Source organism: Phyllopteryx taeniolatus, chromosome 18 (assembly GCF_024500385.1).
Source record: "Phyllopteryx taeniolatus isolate TA_2022b chromosome 18, UOR_Ptae_1.2, whole genome shotgun sequence".
NCBI lineage: Eukaryota > Metazoa > Chordata > Actinopteri > Syngnathiformes > Syngnathidae > Phyllopteryx > Phyllopteryx taeniolatus.
In genome coordinates this window covers 5,895,209-5,911,009 of record NC_084519.1, presented here as the reverse complement: position 1 = coordinate 5,911,009, position 15,801 = coordinate 5,895,209, and the positions used below count along the sequence as shown (strand labels likewise).

Genomic DNA, 15,801 nt, shown 5'->3' with positions numbered 1-15,801 from the left:
ACATTTTTGGACTCGAATTGCAAAAGTCTTGGCCTTTCCTCGGTTTCAAATTTGCCGGACTGAGCGAGGAAAGCAATACATGTCTGCTAACTCACAGTAATTAAAGTAGGCTTTCTCCACCACAAATACTTCATATGTACAGTACAGCAACATCCATCCATTTTCTAAGCCGCTTATCCTCACTAGGGTCACGGGCGTGCTGGAGCCTATCCCAGCTATCTTCGGGCGAGAGGCGAGGTACACCCTGAACTGGTCGCCAGCCAATCGCAAAGCACATACAAACAAACAACCATTCGCACTCACATTCACCCCTGTGGTCAATTTAGAGTCTTCAATTAACCTACCATGCATGTTTTTGGGATGTGGGAGGAAACCGGAGTGCCCGGAGAAAACCCACGCAGGCACGAGGAGAACATGCAAACTCCACACAGGCGCGGCGGTTATTTGAACCTCGGTCCTCAGAACTGTGAGGCAGATGTGCTAAACGGTCGTTCACCGTGCCGCCAGTACAGCAACACCCTGTGGTGTGCAAATTATGCGGTCTTCAATGCACGGAAATGGCAGGGACAACATCGAACTTCAGCCAGGATCTCGAAAGAAAACAAGTTTAGGTTAAGCCAATGTTAACTGTAAGTAATGCCAGCGTATCTAATTTTGTCTTTCTGAGATGAATATTTCTGGGAAAAGGTTTTAATTCCACCCTAAATTGGCTTCATTATGAGGCCAAATATTGCAAGAATTTATTGGGGGGAAAAAGATTGGAGATTTTTGCATTTTGTGCTTTGAAAGAGTTGCAGACACTGTGTTTTGGGCTATAAAGTGTATTTAAAAGAAAATTAATATTAAACAGGGAATGCTCTTTAACTATTCAACCTTGTCATGGTATTTGAAATTGAGTTTTATGGTCTTGGTCTTGTCACAGTCTCGGTTTGTCTCAGTCTTGGTCTTGACTCAGTCTCGACTCCCAAAAGTCTTGGTCTTGTCTTAGTCTCGCTGAGTTCTGGTCTCAGGGAAGTCTTGGTCTCAGAGAATATGGTCTTCAGCACAATACTTATAGTTAATTTTATTTATAAGTGCCTTTCAGGGCACCGAAAAAAAAAGAAAACAAGCAGTAAAAAATAAATAAATAAATAAATAAAATTACAGAACATAAGACATCAATTAAAATGGTAAAGGATATGGGCAAAGTCAAAGAGAATTGACAATCTGGAATAGGTGTGTCTTGAGTCTGGATTTGAAGAGGGTGACTGAGTCTGTGTCATGGAGGTCAGGTAGTAGTGAGTTCCAAAGACGGGGGACAGAGGGGTAGAAGGCTCGGTCCTCCACCATGGACAGACAGGCATAAGGGACGGTGAGGTGGAAAGAGGATGAAAATCTGAGCGCTTGAGAGGGTATCACAATTATTTATAAATAATAATTTCTTCTTGCATCTTACAGTGGGTACGGAAAGTATTCAGACCCCCTTCAATTTTTTCATTCTTTGTTATATTGCAGCCATTTGCTAAAATCATTTAAATTCATTTTTCCCCCTCATGAATGTACACACAGCACCCCATATTGACAGAAACGTGATGCAATGCGGCCGTTGTCGGCCGTGCGAGCGCGGGAGTATAAAGAGGCCTTAAGCGGTATGTGTGGGGAAAACCAGGCACTGCTCATCACCTGTCCAATATAGTCCCAACAGTGAAGCATGGTGGTGGCAGCATAATACTGTGGGTGCGGGTGTTTTTCAGCTGCAATGACAGGGTTGCAATCGAAGAAAAGATGAATGCGGCCAAGTACAGGGATATCCTGGACAAAAAACTTGTCAAGAGTGCTCTGAACCTCAGACTGGGCCAAAGGTTCACCTTCCAACAAGACAATGACCCTAAGCAAAAATGAGTGAATTATTGGGTTCTTTATCGTATTTTATTTGATCTTTTTTTAACCACATCTGCGATTCTACGGATGACCTGGCTCATCTGTCCATTTTCAAAATTAAATTTGACCGAGGGAAGGACAATGACCATAACTTATGCAATGTCTATATTCCTAATAGTTCAGGACCCCTGTTTGTTGTCCATAAAACAGGAGCTCTATGACTATTACACATGCAACGTTCAGAGGTGAAAGGTCAACATCAATCATGATGTGGTAACTCGCCGATCCAAGCAGCACCTTGTGTTCCTCTTGACCTGAAAAAGACCTTAAGATTCAGTGTGACATTTAAAAAAAAAAAAAACACCCTCCCACTGTCTCATTAAGAATGTTTTTTACTTGCTTACGTTCTCATGTAGTAATTAACAGAATACTGTGCTTGTTTGTAGAATTTTTTACTTATTTTTAATTCTTCTTTGAACATTTTGCACTGCAACCTGCTTATAGGGATTAAGTGCACGCATGCACAGTTGCCAACATGCGTGGCATCGCCACAATCAATCACTTGGTATGCTTGTTTTAGCATTAATGGTATTTATAATGACATGGGCACCTACTTGCATTGCAATCACATTTCATGCCTCCTCTCTGCAGGCTTCCTTGTTAACTGGGATTGAGCCAAGCAACAACGAGCGCTATCTGCTTAGCCTTGTGATACGCACTTATCTCCCTGCTCTTTCATTTTGTGAACAAGAAAATTGCCTTTAAAAATGCCTGCTGCCTTAATACTTTTGAGCCAATTAATTTCATGAGAAGTAATTCCTTTTACGCCACAGCGAGGAGAAAAATAATCTGGAAGAATAACTGACAAGGAAGAATGTTAAGCGACTTGAATGCAAGAATATTATTTCGGAGTGCATAAATAAAACCTTTTTTTCCATCACAGTTTGAACAGTAGAAGTTTAGAGGAGATATAGTTTGACGACAGCTTGCCCTGAAAGTGTCCAACATAATCAAGAAACAGGCCACTTGCCTCTATGTTCTTTGAATTAAAAGGAACAGAGCGACCTACATTGTCCCATTGATTCTGTTATTAGAGGTGCCGCTTACATACTGAAACGCTGTTAACGTGTGTATTCTTCTTCTCGTTTGCTGTCCAACTCCTACTAACAGCTGACAAATTTTTCTTTAACACCTGCTATTCATGTGTCCAGTTGACTGCGTTCTTTGCTGTCTTTTCTCCGCCGATTATTTTTGTAATACTAATTTATAAGCATGTCTGGTTTTTTTTTCTTCATATGCTGTCCTTTCACCTCTGTTTTCAAACTTGCGCGGAAGTAATTCTAAACAGGAGTGACACATTGAGACAACTGCTGAGATTTGCCACGCTGTTAAGCAACAGGGGCTCTGATAGGCCGACTGTAGTGTCAACCACTCCTGAGTGTTTCTTTTGTCTTGTCTTTACCCTTAAAAATGCATCCAATCAATCAAACCTTTTGAATAGCAGATCATGCTAGATGAAGAGCAGGAGACTTAAAAAATTGCAGTGCACTTACATTAACAAGTGATCAGGCAGTTGACTTGAATACAGCTCTCAAGCATGGGATGCCTTTGTGAATATGAACTAATGTAAATAGATGCAAAGCGATACTTAAGTTGGCCCGCTGACCAGCGTCATGCTGGCATGACCACCAAGCGCACAGCGATGGCATATGGTGCTCAGCTTGACGTCTGAGCACTCGCCACAGGAGATGTGAAAGGAGTTGGACTCTGCTGCTGCTTTACATCCATGTAGGTGTTCAGCCATACTATTCATTGGGTTTACCGCAGTGCAATGAGATGAAGAAGCCAATGATAAAGATCAGAAAATGCATTGAGAGCTTTACACACGGATAATGTTTGTCTGAAAATGTTCTATTTATGTTGTATTTTTAAATTTCATTTTGATGAGACTTATTAAAAGCTGACTAAAGCACAAGAACAATGAAAGATATATAAAAGTGGACTAGTAAAAAAAATTGTATGCCCTCCTATGTTGTCCTATGGTGTGGGTAGCCCAGAAAGAACAAATTACCCATGACGATGCTATATAATAATAATAATAATAATAATACAGTGGGCCCTTCAAAGTAAAGCAAGGCGAAGCCAATTTATTTATATAGCCTATTTCATACACAAGGTAACTCCATGTGCTTTAAATGATTAAAAGCATTTAAAAACGAAGAAAAAAAACAGCTTATAAACATTTAAAACAAAGCGGGAAAAAATACAAATAAAAGTACAATTAAAACAGCGTACAGTGCAAGAAATATCATTTAAAAGCTCTAAAAAGTATGAGAGATAAAGATTATTTTTAACTTGGACTTAAAAACATGCACACTTGGCGTTGATATCACTTCTTTTGGCAACCTTTTCCATTTGTGTGCAGCATAATCTCTAAATGCTGCTTCACCATGTTTGCTTTGGACTCTGTGCTCCACTATTTGACCTGAGTCTGTCGATCTCAGAGCCCGACTGGGTTTATATTCCATTCGTATTTCTTTCAAGTATTCAGGACCTAAACCATTTCGTGATTTATAGACCAGTAGTAAAACTTTTACATATATTCTAAAGCTGACTGGGAGCCAGTGTAAAGACTTTAGAATTGGAGTAAACTTTTTTCTGGTCAGAACTCGAGCGGCAGCATTCTGAATGAGCTGCAGCCTCGCCTGTGTGGAGTTTGCATGTTCTCCCCATGCCCGCGTGGGTATTCACCGGGCACTCCGGTTTCCTCCCACATCCCAAAAACATGAACAGTAGGTTAATTGAAGACTCTAAATTACCCGAATGTGAGTGTGAGTGGTTGTTTGTTTATATGTGCCCTGCAATTGACCATCAGTTAGCTGGGATAGGCTCCAGCATACCCGCGAGGTGTGAGGATAAGCGGTGTAGAAAATGGATGGATGGACGGACGTTCTGGTGTCACACTGTATTTAATACTACAGGTAAGTAATTGTACATGTAACTCATCCAAGACTAATCCTTTTGATGAAGCAGATTCGCTGTTTTAACATTCCTCACAGTCATACAAGTGTACAAAAAGTGAACCCCCCATACATTTGTAATGTTTGACATTCCTAAGAACTTATAATGGGCATGCTCTTTTGTGCTTTTTTCCATAAATGAACTCACACACAGCACCGAGACTGTTGCAGTGGCAATTTAGTTCAGCCTTGTATGGAATTACAATATATATCCTTCCAAGTTGAATTTATTTCTGTGCGAATAATGTGAATGTGAACAGCAGCAATGGATGTCTCCATTGCTTAATGCAAATGGAGATCCACAAATTGATGTTATCACTGAAAGCCTTCAAGTAAATGAATCTCAAATCAAAATAAAATGAATCTCATCTCCAGCGGGCTATAGACGACAGATGAAAATGTAAAAAAAAAAAAAAAGAAAGAAAGAAATGCTCCAAAGCCTTGCGGTGGAGTGTCTCACGCTTCAATTCTCTCTAGATTATTACCTCTTGTCACCTCTGAGGACTCATCCCCCCATCATAATCTTTCCCACAGACACATTACGTTCCCTTTCTTATTCTCTCTTCTCATTCTTTGCCTTGTGACACCCCAGCAGGTGAGATGGATAGTGTTTTGATCTAAAAAAAAAATTTCCAGCTGCCTTCTCTTGCCAACATGTTCTGCGCTACATGACGAACTTGTCCCATGTTAAGCCATCGCAACGCCACCCAACGCTACTGTTCAGCCACGTCGTTCAGTGTACGGCTGGCTTCAGAGGACACACGGCGTCCCTTTTTGTCTGCCTCGTCCCCCGTCATATTGTAACAAAAAATAGAAGAAGAGGGATGCTGTCATTCTATTTTGTTTTTCCTGATTATCACCAAACTCGATCTCCTGTACATGCGACCCATCTGTTCCCTGCTATGTGGATATTGTCATTTCAATGCACCAGATAGAAAAAAAACTAGGTGAATATGCTGCAGCAACACACTGTAATTCCGCTCATTATGCATGTGTCTCTTTGATTCAGCAAATAAACAAAATGTACCATTTTCAAAAACAGCCACTAAAAAGTATTTCATCAAAATTAGGGGAACAGAGCATGAATCACAGCAGCCAAATTGGTATTTAAAAACTACACGAGCTGTGCTACAATTAATACATTATATTGGGGTTAAATCTACTCCAAATTTACATTTATTCCCAGTGTATTATTTTCAACATTATAAAAACATTCTTGATTTTCAATTTTAATTGACCATGCATTAGTACAGTGTGACGTTTGCAAGTAACTAATTTTAAAGCAACACTAGCTCAGCCTGTAAGGACTGGAGCTTTGTAGTCGGGGGGCGGTGGGATAGTTTCCAGTCCCACTGCAAACAATAATGTAAAAAGAGCAGCCCGTTGTTGTATGTGTGGTGTGCAACACAAAGTATACTGTACATTGGCGCATGAGTTGAATTTCCCCTTAAGGGACTATAAGAAAAATCAAAAAATCATGATTTCTTTTAACCAATTTGGACAAAAATCTTGTGAGAAAGATCTCTTATCTTTTGTTGTAACTTGTAGGGGGAAAAAACTCATTTTTAATCTAAAGAATCAGCGGTACCCAAAAAAATGTACATTTTCTGCTAAATAGAGTGCATTATTTTTTTGTTCTGAATCTCTGATGAAAGTGCTCTTTGCAATAGAATAATTAGAAATGACTAATCATTTCAACAGTATTGTTTTCTTAACCATCACCTCACTCCATTATTCATGCAGGAAGTTGCAACATCTGTCACTATCCCCTGTTTGCGTTTTAGCTCCAGCACAAAACAAACATCACTGGAACCAAAATTCGGAAATTGTAATCAAAGCACAACGTTAAAAATCTTTAATTATCAGTCGCGGATTAATTTCCGTTGTGTGTGGTGAAAAGTACGGTGCTTTGCTGTTAAGGCTCTAATAGAAAGGATGGTGATAGTAATGAAAAAAAAAAAGGTAAATTGTACTGAGAATGTGTTCAAATGTTTATGGGCTCGCGAAAAGTGTGCACAACTTTGTAGGGTATAAAATGTAATGCACACTTATAAAGGTTGATTGTAAGGCAGCCTAGGAGGAAAAAAAAAAAAAGGATGCAAAGGACAAAAAAATTGCTCGATGAAGTAAATTGCACTTCAGATCTTTGGCAGTTTCCACAAGTAAAGTTTCTACAAGGACTTCACTTACAGGCAAGACACGTACAGTAAAGTAAGTTAATGCGGATTAAGATCGGCACACAGTCGCTACTGGAATATTCCAAAAGGCTGAGAGTGATAATATAGCGCTGGAGAGGACTCTGCGCGAACACTGATAAATGTTTTCACCAGGCGGTCTGCCATTAGTGTCAGAGCAAGTTACAACCACAAGAGCAGACAAACAGGAAATGGAGAGAGAATGGCTGTAAATAATTGATAAGGCTGACCCTGTGTGATTCATATTCTGTGGCGGAGGATCAAAGTGCGAGTCTCCCACTTTGACATTGAGCCTGGGTAGCAGGAGTCGAAGCCATTACCTTCTCCAGCAATGCTTCTTTGTGTTTGTATTAAAAATGCAGCAATTCTCGCCCCTCAATCTGGACTAACACGAGCTGGCACTCCAGGGCAATGACAGTATTGCGGCCAGAAGGTTACCTAACGGTAGCACTAAGTAAAGCCAAGTGGAAGCCGTTTTGTTCCCATCCACTTGATGAAGTTCTCGGCGCTCTCAGGTGTGAAATATAGCTTGTGTTGGACCTCTCGGTTCTTTTTGGTGTGATCGATATTTGAGAGGAAGCAGTACGTGGGTGCCTGCTGTCCTCACGTCAAATTCTGCAGCTCTGCAGACAATTAACAGTGTCTGAATGAATGCTGGAGAGACTCAATCATGAGACAGCCTGCTGTAAAGCCATGTTTGCGCTCCTTTATCACTATTGATGAAGTCTATGTTTCTTCAATATATGTGTGTGTTCTTTGTTTATTTATGCCAATCCAAATAATTTTCCCCAACTACCTTGATATTATGTATGACCTTTTAGGATTTCACCATTACCATTCTTTTCAAAAACACTCGATGAAATCCATTATATTGGGCTTTGAATAAATCATTGAGGGTATGTCGTAGTCATCTCTCAAAATTGCTACTTGGGAGACTTTACATTCTTTAGAGTTCATTTATTGATTTTGAGTGGATACTACAATGAATTGAAAACCTGGAACTGAAAATATTTTCATAGCTAAATGTCTCCCCACGTTTTTCAGAGTAAACTCCAACTTATTTGACTGTTGTATTTTAAATCTCATTGAACAAAGACAAACTCTTGTTGTAAATAGGGTTTTCGGTTTTACAACTCAAGGATGTAAAACAAAATTATTGTGCAGCCTCATGTGTCATTCTGCACAGTGTAAAGGGCAAGCACACAACACTACACACTACCCTTTGTGCAAATGTCTGGCGTGCGTACACATGACCAAATGACTGTACAGTCTAAGTTACCTCTGTCAATTAAGGAAGATGAATAGCTTTACGACTGTGAACGCCAAGCCCATCAATCTAACGGTGCCGCACTATATCTGAGCTTGTCCAGTCTATTGATTGGACTTCTACCGCCCGCATTATCTGGTTATGATGGCCCTTAAACACACAAGCTTACTTGGGAGGTTCGGTCAAAAGAAAGGCTGGATATGTAACCCAAACACCTACTCCTGGGATGTTTGAATGTTCACATTGTTGATATCACATCTTCCTTCCTGACACCAGAGACCTAATATAGATCCACTGGAGTCATCCCGCTACAACTCGTACCAGATTTCAATCAAGGTTTGATTGCAATGCAATACCACTTTTGGGGGGAGGAAAAAACTCCCACTTTAATAAGATGCTTTTGACCTTAAAGTCCATCAACGAATCTTCTCCTTGAGGATATCCGCCACGTAGTGATCATTTCTCCTTCGTGTTGTCAGCTTTTCACCTCCACAAAAACAGCTTATCAGTTGTGAATCAGGGTCTGGGGCTTTGCAAAAGGACCATTCAGCGAGCTGGGGATGGAGTCTATTGTGTGCAGCTCATCTCTGTGCAGTGGCGGTCGTCTAAAAGCTGAGATAGCTGTCTGAAGGATCGGCCAGCGCTGCTTTAACTGATCCACTCTTTCTCACTCCGCCCGCGGCACTCCATGTGTCGGAGGCATTGATCGCCACTGAATTGGATTGCGCTGGGCCTGATTACTGATGACAGTGTGTGTCGGGTCACGTGGGACCACAGAGGCTTCTTGTGCCAACAAGTCAGAGCCAGCTCAAAGCAGTCGGATGTAGGATTTACTCACTGGAATTACATGTGTCAGTGTTTGTTACACAGAGCACAACAGGCTCATACAAACACTTACTGGTCACAACATTAGATACACTTGACATACAACACGAAAAAATATGCCGTTGTCAAAAAGTTTCCTCTTTCCCAACTCTGTTGTCATGTTGTTGTTCTTTCAAAGTTAGCAAGGCTGATGATGTCTGTTTGCAATCTCATTATATGTCCTTGCCTTATGTTGTGTACACCTTAATAGTGGCCATCATTTTTTCCACTAAACAGAACAAAAAGCCTTCGCTCTGGAGACAATGAAGTGCAGGCCCACCGTGCTCGTGACGGCCCAATAAAAAAGCGTAATTGGATCTGTCAATCAAACATTGGTGCAGTGTAGGAGGGCAGAAACGTGGGAGTGGGCCTCCAGACCACAGAGTGGGTGGGAAGGACAGAACAAACTCCGCAAAACAGCACATATTTCCTTCTGTCCGGGGGGAAATCTCTGCAATGGTAGCAAAGGTCTACAATTGTTATATGTTATTGTTTGTATAAGTAATGATATATCTTGATGGGTATTAGTTTGTACTGTAGGGGATGTGGCTCTGATGTGCTTGCATTGAACAATACAGAAGGTTACAGCGACTACATGAGTGAAGCAATTGAAAGGACGCATTTGCAAACATATTGATGTGATGCTACTTTGCCAGCCTTGAAAACATCACACAATTCACTTTGCCACTTTGTATAAAATAGTGGAATATTATTTCAAAATGGTCCCACACATACTGTAACATCTATCTTTGTTTATTTAGCATTTACATGTTGTTCGTATCTGTCCATGTAGTTGTACTTCTGCTTACTATTTAGCGTTCTTCCGCAGCCCGTTTAGGCACTACACAAGTAGAGTCTGAATTATCGTAATCGCTGCCTCAACTCCATTCATTGCTTCAAGACAAAATGACAACATGATTGCTTTCTAATCACAACAGTGCATTGTCACATTTCTGCAGCACCAGAAATAGGAATATGTCTGTTAATTGCCATCACACATTGTATTTTTTTTTTAAAACTGGACATGTTGGGAATGTCTGTATTTGAACAAGAACATAGAGCAGATCTTGAACTGATGCCTTCCTGTTTTAAATGTATACCCGCAAGCTGCAAATCTTGTAATGATGGGTAGCATCTTAGATAAAGATATGTTTCCTTGAAGCTCACATTATTTTACATTAATATATAATGTCAAATATAATGTATAATGTAATGTACAATAGCATCAGTCATACTTGGTTGAATGAAAATTTACTTAAATTGTCTGCAACCTGTTCAGACATAATGTTCATTATCCAAGTTTGTCTGGTTTGTTAACATAAGGTAAGTGCGTTTGTTTTTTGTCTTGTCCGATTTTTTCTTTTCTCCCAAACTTTCCAAACTATGTTTTACATGGATGATTTTGACAGCCTATTGAGCTACTCGTAAAAAAAAAAAAAAAACATGGTATTCATCGACAGGGAAAAAAAGGACAATCCATTATTTTTAAGAGGTCAAAATAAGGTGGACAACCTACTGTAGTTATCTTCCACAACAACAATATCTACTTATCAAATTGCATTTCCATTTAAGTGCATATTATCCAGGTGTAAAAACTGTGATTTCACTGTAAGCACAATCTGCTTTTATTGTGTACATGGGTCTGTTATTGAAGTTATAACAACTTCTCAAATTAAGAACCCATTTAACAACCTCACTGCCGTTCCCTGCCATTTAATGATAGCATTCTTATGTCTTCGCTGACATTTTTTCCCCATTATTATCTAAGATGGAGCTTGTTGCAGAGGAAAAAAGCTGTCATGTCTTGCTTTGTTGTGAGACTGTAATGGCCTACCACCTTCCCCTTCATAAATAGAGTAGCATCGTTTAGATTGTAAGTACGGTTGAGGTATTAAATGGACTTCTGCAGGTCTGTAACTACATTTGCAGTTTCATGACTTTAAAGAAACGAGGAAAATGCAGTGATTGTTTCCTGTATTTTCCTAGTTCCTTCGTTTAACTGTGTACTTAAAATAACATTATCTGTGCCTAAAAATAAACACTTTTGATGGACTCACATCACAGCTCCTTAAAAACACTTTTCAGCCAGTATGCACTTCAGAATTTATTTCTTAAAAAAAAAAAAAAAAAAGCTTGGGGCTCTTCTTCATTTCTTTGGGTGTAAACCAAATTTAAATAGTTTAATAGTGTCAAATCATTAACTTCATTTATTACAGTGTGGTACAGGTCCCTTTACCTAGCAGGTGGTTTTAATATCATATTAGACAATGATATAAGAGGAGATAAAGCCTAATGGTCTCTAATGGCTAAATATATTAAAAGTTGGCCTTATTAAATGCTCTTGTAAAACCAAGGAGCATTCAATATTAAATAGGGGTCGGCGGGTTTAAGTGTTAAGTTATTTTAAATTGTGACAAGTACCTATAGTACATCATAATATTGTCAGGGTCTGCTTGGCGACAGTTAGCCACTTAGAGACAGCGTCCCCATGGATCAGTTAAGAATGTGTGTGTGTCCCTTTTGCAAGCCTTTGTCATTTTTATTTTGTCATGAGAAACAGTACCTCTGCTTCTGACTTCTAAAAGGAGGGAATTAAACACAGTTTCCCAGCAGGGGATTAAAACAAATGGCACCGAAAACAGGCTGTTCCCAATCATCACCTGCCTCGATTACATATTTTTCTTGTACTCCCTCTTTTACCTGAATATGCAAGGTAGCACAGTGGAAAACACACTTGACAGCCCAATGAATGACTTCAAGGCATAAAGATTCACGGATATCATATAGCTTCTTTTTTTTTTCTTTGGAGCAAACAAAACTCTTGAGAATTCATACCGATTGTCAGGAACACAAAGACATTCTTCGTCTTTCCAGCTTCTCACTGATATGCTGCAGAGAGCATTACTCATTACAATCACTGCTGGCAGTCTATTTTCATCATCAGTATTATGAAGCATATAAGACAGTCCTCAGGTTTTCAAAGTAGCCTGCCATAGTACCACTGACAGCATTCATTGAAATCCCTTAAAGGATATCTAAATTCGTTCATAATGATTTATTACTAGACAAATATACAGTAGATAAGGTGTTATCTTAGTAGATATTGAGGTATTGTTTTGAGTTTGTTTTTTTTGTTGTTTTTTTTGGGGGGGGGGGGGGGGTTGCTGTTGTTTGCTCCCTGAATGTAATTTACTTTCAGGGCCTTTTTCTAAATACAAATTGACAATCGTAAACATACATAACCAAAACGCATACGTGACATAAACATTGTTTTATTATTTTATTTTTATTTATTTTTTTACCAAGTTTGCATACTAGTTTGTTCACACACTGCGCAAAAAAAGCATTCCGATGCCAGTGCTAACACAACTGGTCCGCCAATATTTTCGACCACTAAAGTATATTGCTGCGTCAATGAATGCTATTCTTCTTATTACAAGCCTGTGTGACCTCAAAATTATCTTGAGTTTTATTTTTAGTACAATTATTACAAACAATTTAAGCTTAGCCATTTTAGGACTTAACTAAGATTTTATCCCACCTATAAAAGATGTATAAAAGGTATTACGTAAATGCAATGCTGGAGTCTATAAGACAAAAGTTCAATGACCGCAAAGAGTCATATTTGGCAAGATTTTTCCCTCATTTCCCTCCTTCTGTTTCTTCTCCAGGAGCAAGGGAAAGTCGGCGTGACCTTCAACATTGGGACAGTGGACATCAGTGTTAAGGAGCTGACTACAGCGGTAAATGATGGCAAATACCATTTGGTTCGATTCACCAGGAATGGAGGCAATGCCACCTTACAAGTGGACAACTGGCCGATCAATGAGCACTTTCCTTCAGGTACTATTTACTTTATACAGTATATGGTCATTTCATCCTGGCTTAGTAGAGATTTCTGATTTCTAAACCACTGGACACCACCTATCTATTTAAATAAAGGGTACCAACATTAGCATACAGTCGGAGTTGACTGTATGTCTGAAATCTTTTTCCAAGCATTGACAGTGCAACATATAACCAAATCATTTCAGGAATGAGACTGATATGTTCCGATTGAGGGCAAGCCAGAAGATAGCAGTAGATGCTAGAGGTGGCCTTTTGGCCAGATAAAGCTGCTGTCTGCCTCTATCTCAATGCAAGTAGCATGAGCACAGAATACAAACAGGGTCATCAAATAGAACACACTCCACTGGAGGGCTCTGGTATTCCTATTATTAGGAACACTGAAGTTGTGCTCAGTTTACCAGCTGGGTAAAAATGAGAGCAAAGGCAGGGAGTAGGAAATTATCTACTAAAACAAAGCATCAAATTGAGTTGGGAAGTCATTGTGATTAGCTCACTAGCACACATGAATCCTTGTTGATTATGTCCAGTCACCAAACTGTTTTTGTCTGGACAACACTTGAGAAATGACAACGGAGATATGCCACGATCTTTTGTTCCCAAAATGGATTCCCTGAAGAACCAAGCGATCAAGTTGTTTTTGGCAGTCACCAAAGATGGCCAGAGATCTGGGATGATGACACATGCCTCTGATCTGGGCTCTTGTACAGTGCAGTAGATGTGCAATCAGGGATAACATTATTGTCTTCCTTCTTTTTACGAGGCATTAGTCATAGCATAGACCCACTGGGAAGACACACAAGCAGCAGTCGAGGTCCAGCAGAGTGTGGGATGAGACAATGAATACAATCAGAGACATACTTCTACCAAGGTCGAGTAATCATATTTGGGATCAGCACCTAACTGAAAGCCTTCACAGATGCCTATCAACCTGTCAAAATGTGTTTATTTCTTATGGGAATTTGGGTTTACCGTAAGACTACATTTACACTGCAGGTCCAAGTGCCCAATTTGGCTTTAGTGTCTCGTCTGATTTTCTTTTTTTAACTATTGTCTATTTATGCGACCATTTCAAGTGGCACACGTCTGACATCACTGTGTACATTCACTGACACAACCCACATGCTCGGAGGAACAAATTGCACGTGATCAACTACATCACCAAGCATCTACAACACAGAGGTAAACAATAATGTAGTATATATTAAACGTTAAATACAATACAGTTGACTGATGTTCCTTATTGTGCCAGTTGAGTTGGCTTGAGCGTCTAATGCAGATGTATCGCAGACATCTTCCTGCTGTGGTGTTTCTGGCATGGCCAATTGAGCAAACCGAAAGCACACTGCACAGAATACAGTATGTGTCAGCCCGGGAATGCATCTATGCCCTTATGGTGGCCTAACCCTAACCCCAACCCTTGAAGAAGAGGCTGGGGACAGGGAAGTCTTGGCTTCCCTGTTTAGACTGCCCACAACCCAAATCCAGAGAAGCAGAAGAAGGTTGGAGGGATGGAAAATGTCCAGTCTTGCAATGTTAAGGAAAACGAGAAAAAAATAAATCCTCTATTTGCACCGTTTTCTGAATCTTGTAATCATTGCTCATGTACTAACAAACAGTAATGAAAGCACAACCTCCGTTGTTGAGGCTAATATAAGTACACCTCAAATTAAATGTTGAACCAACTGAAGCAGAATTTAATTAGAGTCAGAGTAAGTGTTAAACAACTAAGCTTTACGTTATTAGTAACTTTGGAGCAGACAAAAGAAAACTGAAGGTGGGAAATGAGCGAAAGAAAAAAATCCTAATGTAAGAACAAAAGTAAACAAATTGAAGTTGATCCCTTTTTCTTCTCTGCCTGCCTGTAATCGCAACATGCCTACAGCAATTTCCCAGTTGCATGCCATCACCACCGAGTGGGTCCCATCCTCCCCTGGCGTGACCTGGCACATTGTTTGTAGTTTGGTTCAGTGCCATGCAGGTGATGTTAATCCCTTCTGTCTCTCACTTTGTTTTGCCACTGGCTGTCCTTTGCTTTTCTTCGACCATACAAAGATAGAATGATCTAGTGACTGTGTCTTAGGTACAGTCATGCAGCACAAGACTCCTCTTCCATGATGTGTGGCATTCAGTTGGGTATAAACTAGGGTTTGAACTGATTAGTCGACCTTACTACTCCACATCGTCATTTAAAGCTTGAAGTCAACTAGTCACTAATCATGTGTTTTAGGCAGCTCGTCTTCCAGTCGGCCGTTTTATCAGAGAACTGTTGACCCGCCTGTCTGCTTGCGTCACCGGACTATAACGCTCTGGGGAGCAGTAAAATGTCTTGCCAACAAAGCGATACATTGGCATGGGTCCAAGAGTAGAAAAATAAGCTGTTTGTGGAGGACAATAACATTTAGCCTCTCTCGTTTCAGCTACTTTGCTGAAACAATATCAATGATGTCATCGAATAATCGACTTCAACTCTTTATCACTCGTTATAACATTATAGTCGACTTCAAAATATCTTTAGCCGTTCAACCCCTGGTATAAACCAGTGGAATGACACTATAGAGCCCCGTTCTTTGTCATGGTAGTAGTTTATAACATAGTGGAATGAACCATTCCAATTATCCTTGTGCTTCGCTTATGTCTGGACTCACCTGTCTAAAATTGAGTCAAACGAGGTATACCTTGGAAGCCCTCATGGCAAATCATCCCACTTCTAACACCATTTGTCACACAACTCTCGATCGTCCCCTCA

The 15,801-nt window shown here is 39.9% G+C and overlaps 1 protein-coding gene across 15 annotated transcripts in view; it reads left to right on the top strand.

Moving 5' to 3' along the window:
- Window positions 1-15,801, top strand: part of nrxn3b (neurexin 3b) — a 290,616-nt gene that overhangs the window by 228,459 nt on the left and 46,356 nt on the right. For all 15 annotated transcript variants that reach the window (XR_009785543.1, XR_009785542.1, XR_009785544.1 and 12 more), the window contains one exon: window positions 12,878-13,049. Coding sequence is in view for 12 of the 15 variants with exons in the window: in XM_061754823.1 (XP_061610807.1) it covers window positions 12,878-13,049 (172 nt within the window). In the remaining 3 variants the exon portion in view is untranslated. The remainder of the gene's footprint in view (window positions 1-12,877; window positions 13,050-15,801) is intronic.